Source organism: Aptenodytes forsteri, unplaced genomic scaffold, assembly GCF_000699145.1.
Source record: "Aptenodytes forsteri isolate BGI_AS27 unplaced genomic scaffold, ASM69914v1 Scaffold55, whole genome shotgun sequence".
In the NCBI taxonomy this organism is placed as follows: domain Eukaryota; kingdom Metazoa; phylum Chordata; class Aves; order Sphenisciformes; family Spheniscidae; genus Aptenodytes; species Aptenodytes forsteri.
This window is the reverse complement of record NW_008796063.1, coordinates 4,640,539-4,653,353: the sequence shown is the minus strand read 5'-3', so window position 1 is coordinate 4,653,353 and position 12,815 is coordinate 4,640,539. Positions and strand designations below refer to the sequence as shown.

Below are 12,815 nucleotides of genomic sequence, written 5' to 3'. Positions count from 1 at the left end.
CTGCATTGACAACTATACCCCATACCTGCCTTGCTAATTGCAATTACTGTTGGTATCAAAGACCTTCTGAACTTATGTTTGGACAAGACAGCTAGGAAACCAAGGGACTAGACAGTTTCTCTAAGTTAGATCTACACACTAGTTTTGTATCTGATTTTACTCAAACTGTTAGGGACTCAGGAACCTTAACAAACAATATCTGTGTTTTGGTAGTACAACAATTTATGTAATAGATATACTGTGCATAAAATAAGACCTAAATATGAAAGTCTATGGCTAGGAGTATAACACCAAAGTTCATTTAATATATTTCACACACATTAGAATATTCTGCTTAGCTCAGAGCTATTATGTTGTCAGTAAAGGCAGACCTCATTTCACGTTTCAAAAGGTAAATTCTTACATTTCGGTGAAAGTTTAAAATGCACAGAGAAAATATGTATTTTTAACAATGAAAGTTCTAACACCATCACTACTTAAGTATCTACATTCAAATATGAGAACATAAAAAGAAAGTACCTCTGTGTAGAAAACCTTGTGTTCCACAACATTTAGATCCATTGTAAACAATCGGGGTTGCAGTGTTGTGCAAAATGTATTTCCCTCCATCAGGCCAATCTGGGCATTTGCAGGTTGATGCCTAAGTAAATGCTTTTTAGGAGGAACCATGTCTTGGAGAACCTACACAATGCGTAATTCAGATTACTGAATTAGCAGCCTATTCAAATGACCCCACAGACCTAGCCACTAAGATGACATCATTAGCCATGGCTGCATGTTTCTATCCATTTGCTATTGTTGCTCCAGATGTACCTCTTTAGAAATCACTAAGCAAGAAGAAAAGTATTTCTCTGAACTAATTTAATTCACAGTCAGTTAGCAAAACAACCAAGTATCTGTAATTATTACATATTCTCTGTGAACACATCTATGATATTTAATAACTTCACATAATGTTATAAACAAAGAAATTCATAGACTTAAGCATTTCAAATGTTCAAGTCAAGAAACAAGAATATTTTAAGCTCCTAAAACATCAGAAAAACAAAAACATTCATGTAAGCTTTTTTCCCATTACACCAACTTCTCACTCTTCTCCACAAACACCTTTAGCAAAATAAGATATCAATTAGGGGGCTTCTCTGCATGTTCCCAAACTGAGATTACGACATCTATAATTTCATATGTTGTGGTGGCCCTTAGGGCTGATGTACGTTTACTTGTCTTTCAAGAGAATGAATGCTATTAGCTTTAAGGAGTATCTAGCAAAAAGTTATTTCAATCAGCTTTGATCTTTATAGTCTCTTTCTGGATAGGGAAAGGCTCAGCAATATGCCTCATATTTAGAGAATAACACGAAACTGAGGTTTAAAATGCAGTATCTACCTGGCCTAGCCTACGTCTGATTGGTGGTAAGACAAGCAGTCCATAATTTCAGGAAGTAAATCAACCTGAAGACACTATAAATACTGGCTAAGTAGTCAGGCACAGCTTGCATGAATCTCTATAGTACTCCAGCCACAGTGTATTTTAGAACAATGAAACCTAGCAAATGACAAACATATGCTATCAAAGCACTAAGAACTTAATTCACTAATGTGGGAAAATGTACTCAGAAAAGCATTTTGCAAAGCCAAACTGGTGAACAACTTTGAACTCACTTTCAGGAATTGTTTCTGCTTACCTCTTTATGTGGCTCCATAATCACCGTGACACTTTTTCCAGTGACCTGTGCAAGTACCTGCAACGAATGCATGGCCTGTTTTCTCACAGTAGAGTTTGGAGAGGTTACTTCTCGAACAAGGTCATGTGTTACGTGATGGAAAGACTTTTCCTGTGCTGCTAGGATTTCTTCTGTTTTTTCTTCATCTTTTAAAGGAGTTGCACATCTAATCAAAAGCTGTTCTAATGTGGTCTTTGCCATAGCAACTGCTCCATTGGAAACCTAAGGTAGCATAGATTATTTTTATTAAATAAGTACAGAACAAAGATCACAAATTTACACACTACTCATCAACAAACTTAGCATTTGATTTTGATGAATCCTCTGCAAACAGCTAAAAACATATAAAGCTTAAACAGAACACATATGCAACTAGTCTTCCCACCAATCATTCCAAAACTGTGAGTTGCAATGCAACACAACTTTATAAACTAACTCAAGCGCTGGAACCCTTAGCAATGTTGTCACCATATGACTCACAATTGAGAAAAGATCAAGCAGCCGATTCTTTAGGTATCTATAACTACATACAGCTTTTTGATAAGATGAACACCTTTCAAACTAAACACAGAAAGAAGAAAAAAAACCAGTGTTTTTCATGCAAGTGACAGTGAATCTAGTGTTCTTTCACTGATCTGAATGTGACCCGTACCTTTCTACTCTGAAAGAAGCAAGTGCAATTCCAACAACTTTTGCAAAGTTATGTGGAAAGAAACAGACCTCATTCCTAACTTCAGGTCTTGATTTAAGTTAAAATGACAAATTCACTCGTAACTATCAATATGATACATTCTGAAGTTAAGTAAAATTAAGATTAGCAAGAGTTGAATCTGTGTGAATTTAAGAACAAAAGTTTGTCTCCCCCATACTATTTGATATAATTCATTCATTAAATACCTCTCCAGTTAGATCCATCATAACAAAGAGAAGTGCCTTCAGGAAAGTCTGCTGATTCTGGAGGACCCAAATTAGTGGCAGTCGTTCCATAAGAAATTTAATTGACACAACACCTCCTAATTTAGCATACCAAGCTTGTTCATAACAGCAAGCACATAAACGTTCCACAATGTACGAAAACAAGGGAAGCTGACAAGCCTGGAAACAAAGAAATGTATCAGTTTGCTTTTTCAGCTCGCTGGTAGCCTCCAAAATTTTAGAAGCAAAATAACACTGGCTGAAACTAGATCATTTAAATAAATTTAAAAAAAAAAAAATATATATATATATATATTACCCTTTCCTTTGAACCCAAGATAATGCTCGCAACATCAAATATCACTGCTAGAGCCACCTCTCCTATTTTGCAGAGTTCCTTCTCCTCATATGCCATGCAGATTGCTATGGCATCAATAAGCACCAAGGGATCCATGCCTTTTGATCCATTTTCTTCACTATGAAACATGGCTGTGCTTGGCTGGCTTCCAACCTGATAGCACTGCAGCAAAAAAGGACCTGCAATTTGTATTGGGGAAGAAAAGACAGAGAGGAAAAAAAAGGTAAAACAATGGATATTTCAATATGAATAGTTTTTCAATTAGATTTTACTACTCCTCTGACTAGCTGATGGCAAAACCAGTAAGCACGGTGTCTATTTGCATATGAATGGATTATAAGGCATTCTTCACTCTTAGAAGAAAAAAGATTATATCTACTTGAATATTTTGTTCTATGCGCTAGACTATGCACTGCAAGAAGATTTAATTAAAATGAATAATCATAAAAATTCAAGTCACATTAATGTGACAATGAAGAGTGATATGCTTATAGTATGTCTTTTCCCAAATTACTTGTCATACAGTCCAACTCCAAACAAAAAGTTTTCTTCACAGATAGAAGACACTGCAGTGCTCTAACATTTAACTTAGTTCTTCTGATGGTCCTTCAAAACCACAAGTGGAAACAACCTAATTAAAGACCATCTGCAAAAATAACTGTATAATCAAGTTACAGAAATGCTCTGGAAGCATAAACTGTTCCAAGCTGTAATTATTTCATTGGCTGTAGCATTTTAGAAGTATTATTAGGTCATTGATTGTTTTTTTAAAAACTTGCTTAATAATTTTTCACTGCTCAAAAGAACTAAACATAATTCAGCCATCAAACAAAAAACAATATATCTATTCAGAAGCAACTGCAATATCATGACTTTCTTAAAACAAATTACTGTTAGAAAAAGTATAAACTTCTCCACCCCTCTCATGACAGTCCATACAATCTCTATTCCACTTTACTTACCACATTGCTGAGCGACTGCCACCATTGTGTAATGGCGGATTAAGCTGGCTACAAAAGGCAGAGCACTAGGCCTCAGATCTTTGATGACTGCTGACATGAATGCACCTGTCAATGCCTGTTCAAACGTTTTACGAGCTGGAGTATCCTGAGCTTTATATCGATGTGAAATAATCACACTGGGTATGGACTTCTCAGTAAAACTGAAAGACACAATTAAGTTCATTATAATCCTAAACTGCAGTACTGGCAGCTCAATCATGAGATTTGTCAAGTACTTGATTTAAAGTTTGCTCTCGATATCTAACTCCTTCTCCACCTCCCGTTGTCCCCTCATTTTGATAGAGCTAGACCAGTTCACTCAGTCCGTATTCATTTTGTCAGCCACTGGTCTCAAACATGATGGATAGCTCAATTTCATCAGGAACATTTAAAGCCAGTGGTTCAGAAGCAGCACGTATATTACAAATAATAGGTATACAGGCATCACACTGCAACTCAATTACAGTATGTCATTTTCCATATTTTGACATTTTTTCCCTTTTTTAAAATGACATTTGATTTTAATCTTGAAAGATTGAAACATTATTTATCAAATCACTGCCCAACAAAACCTATTCATTGCAAAGCTATATTTATGTCAAGTCTAACAAGTCCAAATTAGAAAAGCTACTATACTCTAGCTACATTTACTACACTGCAAGAGTTGAAGTCAGCACACACTTTGTGGGCAAAGATGTCAAAGATGTCTAAAAGCAATAAACTCATTAAGTATCAATGACTAAAACCACAAAAGATGTAAAAAAAATTCAATAAAAAGAGCCTAAGACAAACATAGGTTACGTGTGTGACTATGCTATAGTTTGGTCACTAAATGAAACTGAATTTTCTATCTTTCACTTTAGTAAGAAGTTAGATGTACATACAAAACATCACAATCTAAGTTAATCTTTAAAACACAATTAAGCACCAGAATATTCCAACTATTTATATATATATTAAACTAAAATTAATTTTAAAAAAGTCTGATCATATCTAACAGATTATACACTGGACTGTGATTAGGGGAAGAAAATTAAAATATGAAACATTAACACATGTCATTGGTATTAAATACCATGCTGACAAAATTCCTCTTACTGGAAAGTCCTGCATTGATTTAAAAGGAAGGAGGATAAACCAGTACGTAAAAATCCCATGAAGAATACATCGCCTAGACTAACCATTGTCTCTAAATTAGGTTGCTCTAAAGACACTATAAATTTTACATACACATTTACGTTTAAAGAATTGTCATACTTGGGATGTGCAAGAAGTTGGTATAATGCATGTTTATTATCATCCAGGCTCATCATAGCTACTAAAAAACACTTGATTACTTCCCATGCTTGCCTCCGATAATACGGTTCTGTGTTAGCACTCTTCAAACAGTCCAGAGCAGTCTCAATTGCCTATAATGAAAAAAAGATAGATAGTAACCAAACACCTCTTGTTCTTAATATTTACAATAAGGTGATTAATCAAGGGAACAATATCTTTAATACATATTAAAAGTAACTTTAAAAGTATATACAATTTGGACTGCCCAAGTTAAGAAATGCAGAGAATGCCTGAGAGAGTGGACTTGAAACTATTAGTGTATTTGCTGTGCTTTTACAAATGCGAAGTTTCATGGCAGATACTTTCTGACTGTAGAAATAAATGTATTTGAAGTCATGAGTGAGGTACACCTTCATTCTTTCTCTCTCTCCCCCCTCAAGAAAATTTTCCTCACTTTCCCTCCAGCAATAATTGCTGTTCCTAATCCCTATATACTGTAGGTATACAATGCATTTCTACACATATATAAATGGTACCAAAAAATGTTCTATCTTACAAATTACTTTGTCATGTTTTCCATGCAAATCTAGAGCTACATCACACATGATGAAACGTCCCTGTAAGCAACTTCTAAACACCATTTACTTAATGGAAACAGTACTCTTCTTTTCCTTTGCAAGAAGATTTATTTAATACATTTGAGAATAATTGAAATAATCTCTTAAGATATGAAAGCTATGAAAAGGGGGTGTAAATTGGAAAATTTCTATTTTTGCATATATATAAACACAGCTAGATACTCTCTATCCTTCCCCAAAAACAGAAAGGAAGAAATTAAAAACAAATGAGACAGGCATTAAGTAAAAAGAACACATAAAAATTGTTTTGGAGTGCACAAAGTAAGGAATTTCAATACCTGATCAACTGTAAATAAAATCTAACCATCCATGCTTAAACAGGGTTATGCAGAAAAAGGCTCTGCTACAAAGAAGCGGGCATTTTCCTTCTTTGAAAAGAAAACCATCTTTCCACTTACTGACGTAACTAGCTGTCATCCCATCACTGTTTGAATAACCTTAACAGCATCACAATGAAAAGAACAATGAGTTTTACACAGCCCACAGAAGACTACCAAAGCACTCAAAGAAAACACGGATTTCTCATTTTCAATTTATTCCACTTCTTTTTCCTTTTGATTTGACATTTCCTTTTTATAGGTACAAAGTATTCAGCACATAACATGGTGGTGACCAAGAAACAAAGAAGCTGAAGATCGTTCCATATCAACCAACATGTTAGATGCATAAATACTTTGGAAAACTTGGTTTGAATTAAACCTCATGGGATAGGAAAATGTCAGCAATTACAGTATTTGTATGTATTCAACTCATCAGTTTCAGTACAGAGGAGAAATCAGGAAAGCTATCTGCATTTTAAGAATCATTTTTCCAAGCTATTTTTAAGCCTGTTGGCTGTATGGAGCCAAGGACAGTGAGCTGCCTGTAAAGAAAAAAATTGTTTACTACGTTCAGATCATACCTACTTATGAAAGTGTAATTGAAAAGGTAAGTATTAAAACTCTATGGGCCAAATTAACTCAGAAGCCAGCTTCACTCTCAGATCCCAAGACATAGACACAGGTTAGGTCGCTGTAATTAGTGAGAACTAAGTATTTGTGATACATTGAGATTGTCGGATGAAAGCCGGTACAAGTACAAAGTGGTTTTGCAGCTATAAGAAGTACTATACCCAACCTAGAGACAAACAAACAAAACCAAATCATTGGAGTCATTAGAATAATCATCACTGAAGAATTTCTGCAGTAACTTTTTGGTACACTTCAAAAAGAAAATAGGGAGATTTTAGAGTAGATTCCCGCTCCTAATCTAAGTGGCACACCAAAAGTTAGGAAGGGGAAAAAAAAAAAAAAATGTACAGAAAGCATTTACTTATGCCAGTTTAGCTCCCCATCCTATCACTTTGTAAAAGCAGAACAGCATGTTTAAATCTATTATTTTGGGGGTGACATATAAAACAGTTTAAAGGAAAAATAAAGAACAGGTTGGCAAGCTTCTGCTAATTTTGCATGCTAAAATGAAGCAAGAAGTTAGTGTAGGTCTACCTGCCTTATACGGAGACTCTCAACTGATCACTACATAGTAAAAAAAGCAAAAAAGCTCTTTGCAGTGATTTCTGAAACAATGATTTGTCCTTTACCTGCCAAGTCTGGCAACTCAAAAAATACTCGAAACAAAAACAAAACAAAAACAAAAAAGTGGGTTTAGATTCTGTTTCTTCATTACAATATAAATTAATTAGAAATTTCTTTGTCTAACTGGAGGTATATAAAAAAAAAATAATCAGGTATGCAAGAGATCCTAAAACCTAATTATGTAAATTCTATAATGTTAGATATTCATTAATTCATATCTGGAACTGGCAGACATACCACATATTTTATCAAGGTTTTAGAAGCAAACAACCTTCCAAAAAATCTGTAATAAAGGAAAATTGAGTAAGATGGTTTCTCAGCACAGAAAATAACTTAAGCCCTTACCTTTTCCATTGGGAGCTGAATGGATGCTTTACAGTCTGAAAATTCAATTGTAATACTGGGTCCTTGGATTTCTGTGACCACATATTGTAGTTTCTGTGATTCCTTTAACATCTTCCTGTTACTTCCACCAAATTTACCAAGTACACGATAAGCCACATGAGAAATGCTGTCTGCAGGATTGCGCAGTGTACGCCACAAAGCCTGTAAGTATTTTAATATTACGTAGTCAGACCAGTCTCATTTCAAAATTTTTCAAGTTGTAATGTAAAAAAATGTCAAGGAAAACTTGTATCTGAGTAATTGATCCTGCACAACTTCCAGAAAATACTTATCTGGATTGAATAAAAGTTGTCTCAGTTCACAACAGTTCCAAGTGCTTTGTAACAAGGTTGCCCTAAATGCAGTTTTAGATTAGATTACTGTGGTCAGCTACAAAATCTTTGCCACACTGAAATGTAATTTCATGTTTATAACTAATATTAGATAAACAACATTATGAATTAAAAAAAAAAAAAAGCAGGCCAGTTAAGGCTGAAATGAATTAACCTCAAAGAGCTAGTTTTGAAATATAAAAAGCAAATAAAGTAAATACTATATTTGAAGGATAAAGTATATGCAAGCACTATATTAGGGGAGCCAGCCACATTTAAAACATTGTTCCAAATTTCAGCCACATCATCTTCACTGTACATATAAGACTTCATATTTCTGTCAATCATAATATGTTGACGGTAATTAACCTTTCTTTTTTGTTTTTTAAAACTTAAAAAATTTTAATCATTTTCTGTACCAACTGATCTTAAACATAGTAATATTCTTGCTATTGAGTCCCAAGTCTTAACTTTAACCCCTTAACAGGGGGTACAGAAGAAATGATTAATTCACTTCTAAATTTTTCAGAGTTTTCAGTTTAACAGCACGACACCAACTGGCCTTTTACATACAAATCAGACTGGTATGGTTCTCATGACAGATTTTTCAAGTTTTTATAACCAAAGGTTCACACAAATTTCTAATAATATTTAGTGAATCAAGGACCTCTTGTGGTCTAACAGGAAACAACATGTTTACCTGCATTAGCTCAGCTCGAACTGGCTGAATGTGATCATACAGAAAGTCTGGCTGCAAGTTATCCACGCACAATTCAAGAGTTCTTAAGCCTTGGCTAACCAGGGTCTGAGATCCATTAAGAGCTGACACCAAGGGATCCATCAACATTGGCAGATAAGGCAGTAATGAGCTTAAACGAACTGGCACAGTGAGGCAGAGCTCTACAAACAAGTCTTTCATGTGTTGTTTATGAAGGCCACTTTGCAACATATTAAGTCCTGAAAATCATTAATAAGTTACACACTCGAAGGAAAAAGACAGTCTGCAGTTTATTGTTAAAAATTGCTATTTCCTAAATTCAGAATAACCTGACATTTTTTAATTCTGTAAAGCTTATAGCTCTGTAAATAACGTATTTACAAAATATAATACCATTCATAATTATAACTTACATCTAAGGATTTTATACAGTGAATGTTTTTGTAGGTACATGCATATACAAAACAAAGAAAATCTATGCATGTTCTAAAATTTAATATTAGACTCCATAGAGTAGCATTTGAACACAGTGGATGAAAACCAGAAAAAAGATAATCTGACTCAAACCTCAGCCTTGCATCAATAAAAAAAAAAATCCACACATACAGACTAAACACATTCCCCAACTTATTTTTCTCCCCATCAAGATTTCATATATTCCATAAACCTAGCTAGCACTTCTATAGTGACATGTATTTTACATAATGATTTATAGATAACATACATATTTGCTAACTACAATAAAAATTGCTCCTACAGCTGTAGACAGGAACCACAGGATTTCACATTCCTGGAATTGTTCCGATCAGCATTTCCTTGCTCATCCTCAGTATCTCTAGAACACAGTCCTCGCAAGCACAAATGCTCAGTTAATCAAACTGATTGTTATTTCTATTTCTTTTTGCAAACTGACACTACTTGCATTTATATTTATCACGCACTTGCCAGTGCGCACACATGCCCTCAACTGCAGAATAACCAGAACTTCGCTGCTATGCTCTTCCCACAAAACCGGCGATGGCCTGGCAACATTGCTTCTCCTACTACTCTTATCACTCAATGCTTTATGCTAACAAAGTTATCCATAGCAAAAAAAAAGAATGAAAGAAACAAAAAAAAAAAACCAGCAGCCCCACAATGGAAAGTAGAAAAACAAGCAGCAGAAATTGTGAAGCAGCCAAAACTATGGAGCCTGAAGCAGCTGATAGTAAATGAAAATAAGCCACATTCAAGATACTTAATCAACTGCTAAGCTCAAAATCAGAAGCTACTTATCAGGGTTAGGGCTTTAGTGTTGTTTTTTTAATTACGTAACATAACTTTATTACTACTATTTACATAAAAAGATCAGAAACTGGGGTGGGGAAAGAAGGTATTGTTCTACCTTGCAGTAAGTTTGGTAACAGCGGCAAGAATTCTTGATATAACAGATCATGACTGCCTCCTCCAATAGATCTGAACAGTGCTCTGAGCAGCAGGAAATAGTTATAGGGCTCTTTGGCAGTCTGTGCAAGTTCCATAGAGCTGTTCACAATCTTGTGCAAATGTGGCTATAAAAAAAGTAAAGCTTGAAGATTAATAAAATATCGATTTTATCATCATTGTACTGTACAAGAGTTTAGCATGAGACAAGTTTTTCAGATCAAAAACCTTCAGCTATTCCAAGTACTTTGATACCATGCTAATTTTATGCCGCTGTTGAAGCGGCGTTAAAAAGTAAATCTGTATTTGAATAGTATCAAGAACCCAGAGCATTCTTTAATTAATTAAACCCTGCTTTCATATTAGCCAAATCGTCAAGTCTGCTTGCTACTCCAAGCAGTAACTGTATTCAAACAAAAAAACTTCTGCAAGTCTGACACAATGAAAAATATTTGCTCCACAGAACCTGGAGATGTGTAGCAGAAATCAGGAGTGTCAGAATGACATGAGAGGACATTTCACAATATTAATCTACTCCTGATCTAACTCTTAATTCTTGTGAATGCTAAAACTTCACTTTGAAAGCAAACTTTTACAAGCAAAAAAATGGTTACAGAACTGGTGGCCTTTCTAGAGCAGAGGACATTAACAGTTTGCAGGAATCATTAAAAATAGTTGATAAATACGATTCTCACAGATCAGAGACAAACAGTGACACAATTCTGGATTTTATTAACATCTAAAAGCTTTCTACATTGCTATGCAAATGCTGCAAATAGCCTTCATCATTCAATTAAATTGTCTACCCAAGGCCCATATTATCAATCCTGCTGAAACAAAAAAACCTAACAGAAGCATGAAACTGAAGGCAGTAAATCACACTCTTTAAATTGGATCTCCAGCTTATAAAATCCAAATGACCTTGCTTCTGATGACAAACGAGAAGAATTTAAGCATGATTATACGAATACTGCTTCATATCACTTATGGATATTGCTTCATATTACTTTCATCTTTCAAAGAATCTGAAAAATTAGTAGTCCCTACTCTGTTCTACCCAGAAAACGGAACTAATCCTGCTGTAACAAATCGTTAAGCACAGAAGCCATTATCACACAGTTACCTGTATCAGAAATTTTGTTTATTCTAAGGTAGAAGGAAGAGAAATGGAGAGACACGACAAGAGAAGGAGCAGCGTTCAATTAATATCTTAATGTTTTTTCTGGATATAGGCAGCTGTTGCTTTTATGAGAAAAGCACACTCTTGCTTCAAGCTCAGTATTTCTAAACTCACTGAATAATGAAATGATCTGATCTCATCAACATACACAGATCCTTGGAATACATAGACAATATGTTGTCAATAGAAAAAATAGCATTCCTTAATCCAGACTTTTCAAGAGCACAGAAATATCTCGCTCAAGACGTACATGTCATTGAATATGACATGAATGAACAAGATTCACCAACACACAAAAAGTGATTCCAGTGTAAGCTAAAGTCTTACATTAATATGGAAACAAAGGGGAAAAAACATGCAAGAAGATATGCATATCCTGACCATGAAGGTACACGTGTTTCTAGCAATCCTCATCAGACCACAAGCACATATCAGTCATTTATAATCACAATTAGTACATCACTTTATAGTTCCAAATGTGAAGCAAACATTCACAGAAACTCTCTCTTATAAATAAGGCAATGTACTCAGCATTTGGAAAAAATTGAGATGTATCACTAATAGTGGTTCAAACATGAAAAGACTATCAAATGTTAGACAGCATAAAACTCTTAAGTTTCTTCAGACATCTGAAGAATGTATTAAGACTCAAAACACATTTTTTTGACTTTAACACAAATGACCTTTACCTTCAGCATTTGTTCATTTTCAGCTGCAAATAGTGAAACTGAGCCAAAGACTAACTTGAACAGCTTGAGATACAGATTGGAGAGTTCCACATTAGAGCCCATTTCTGGCAGCCGATCCAGAAGATACTCAACCAAAATCGTTGCAAAGAGGGCAGAGGTAGTAGGGTTTGCCAAGAAGGAATTGGCAACAATCTATAAAAGGAAACCACAAAGGATTTATTGTTGCTGTAATGAAAAGAACACAGGGATAAATGCACTACCCACTTAAAACAAAAAACTAAGACAAATTTCTTTCCCCATCTCCACTGCTACCCAAGTGATTCAGGTTATCCTCAGTGGCAAACAGCCATGTGTATAACTTAAGTACTCAAGTTTAAAGTTTAATTTTAGATGTATATTACAGTACTTCTGACCTACTGTTTTACAGAACAGAACATTAACACAACCACCTGAACAAAACTCCACAATGTTCAATACTTTTCAAGAATAAAGTCCATTCATATCGTCTAAACTGAAGTGCTCATGTTTGTATTGCATCACTTAGTCTGGAAGGCTTTTGAAAATCCATCTTTACAAAGTATTTTTATAGACTGCTTCAAATCT

The 12,815-nt window shown here is 34.7% G+C and overlaps 1 protein-coding gene across 1 annotated transcript in view; it reads right to left on the bottom strand.

Annotated features, from left to right (window-relative positions):
• The window catches only part of TRRAP (transformation/transcription domain associated protein), a 101,081-nt gene that overhangs the window by 69,124 nt on the left and 19,142 nt on the right, over positions 1 to 12,815 (bottom strand). The window contains 10 exon segments of the mRNA XM_009286372.1: positions 520 to 681; positions 1,685 to 1,945; positions 2,621 to 2,818; positions 2,958 to 3,175; positions 3,959 to 4,158; positions 5,255 to 5,406; positions 7,833 to 8,033; positions 8,904 to 9,160; positions 10,306 to 10,471; positions 12,213 to 12,404. Coding sequence (XP_009284647.1) covers positions 520 to 681; positions 1,685 to 1,945; positions 2,621 to 2,818; positions 2,958 to 3,175; positions 3,959 to 4,158; positions 5,255 to 5,406; positions 7,833 to 8,033; positions 8,904 to 9,160; positions 10,306 to 10,471; positions 12,213 to 12,404 — 2,007 coding nt within the window.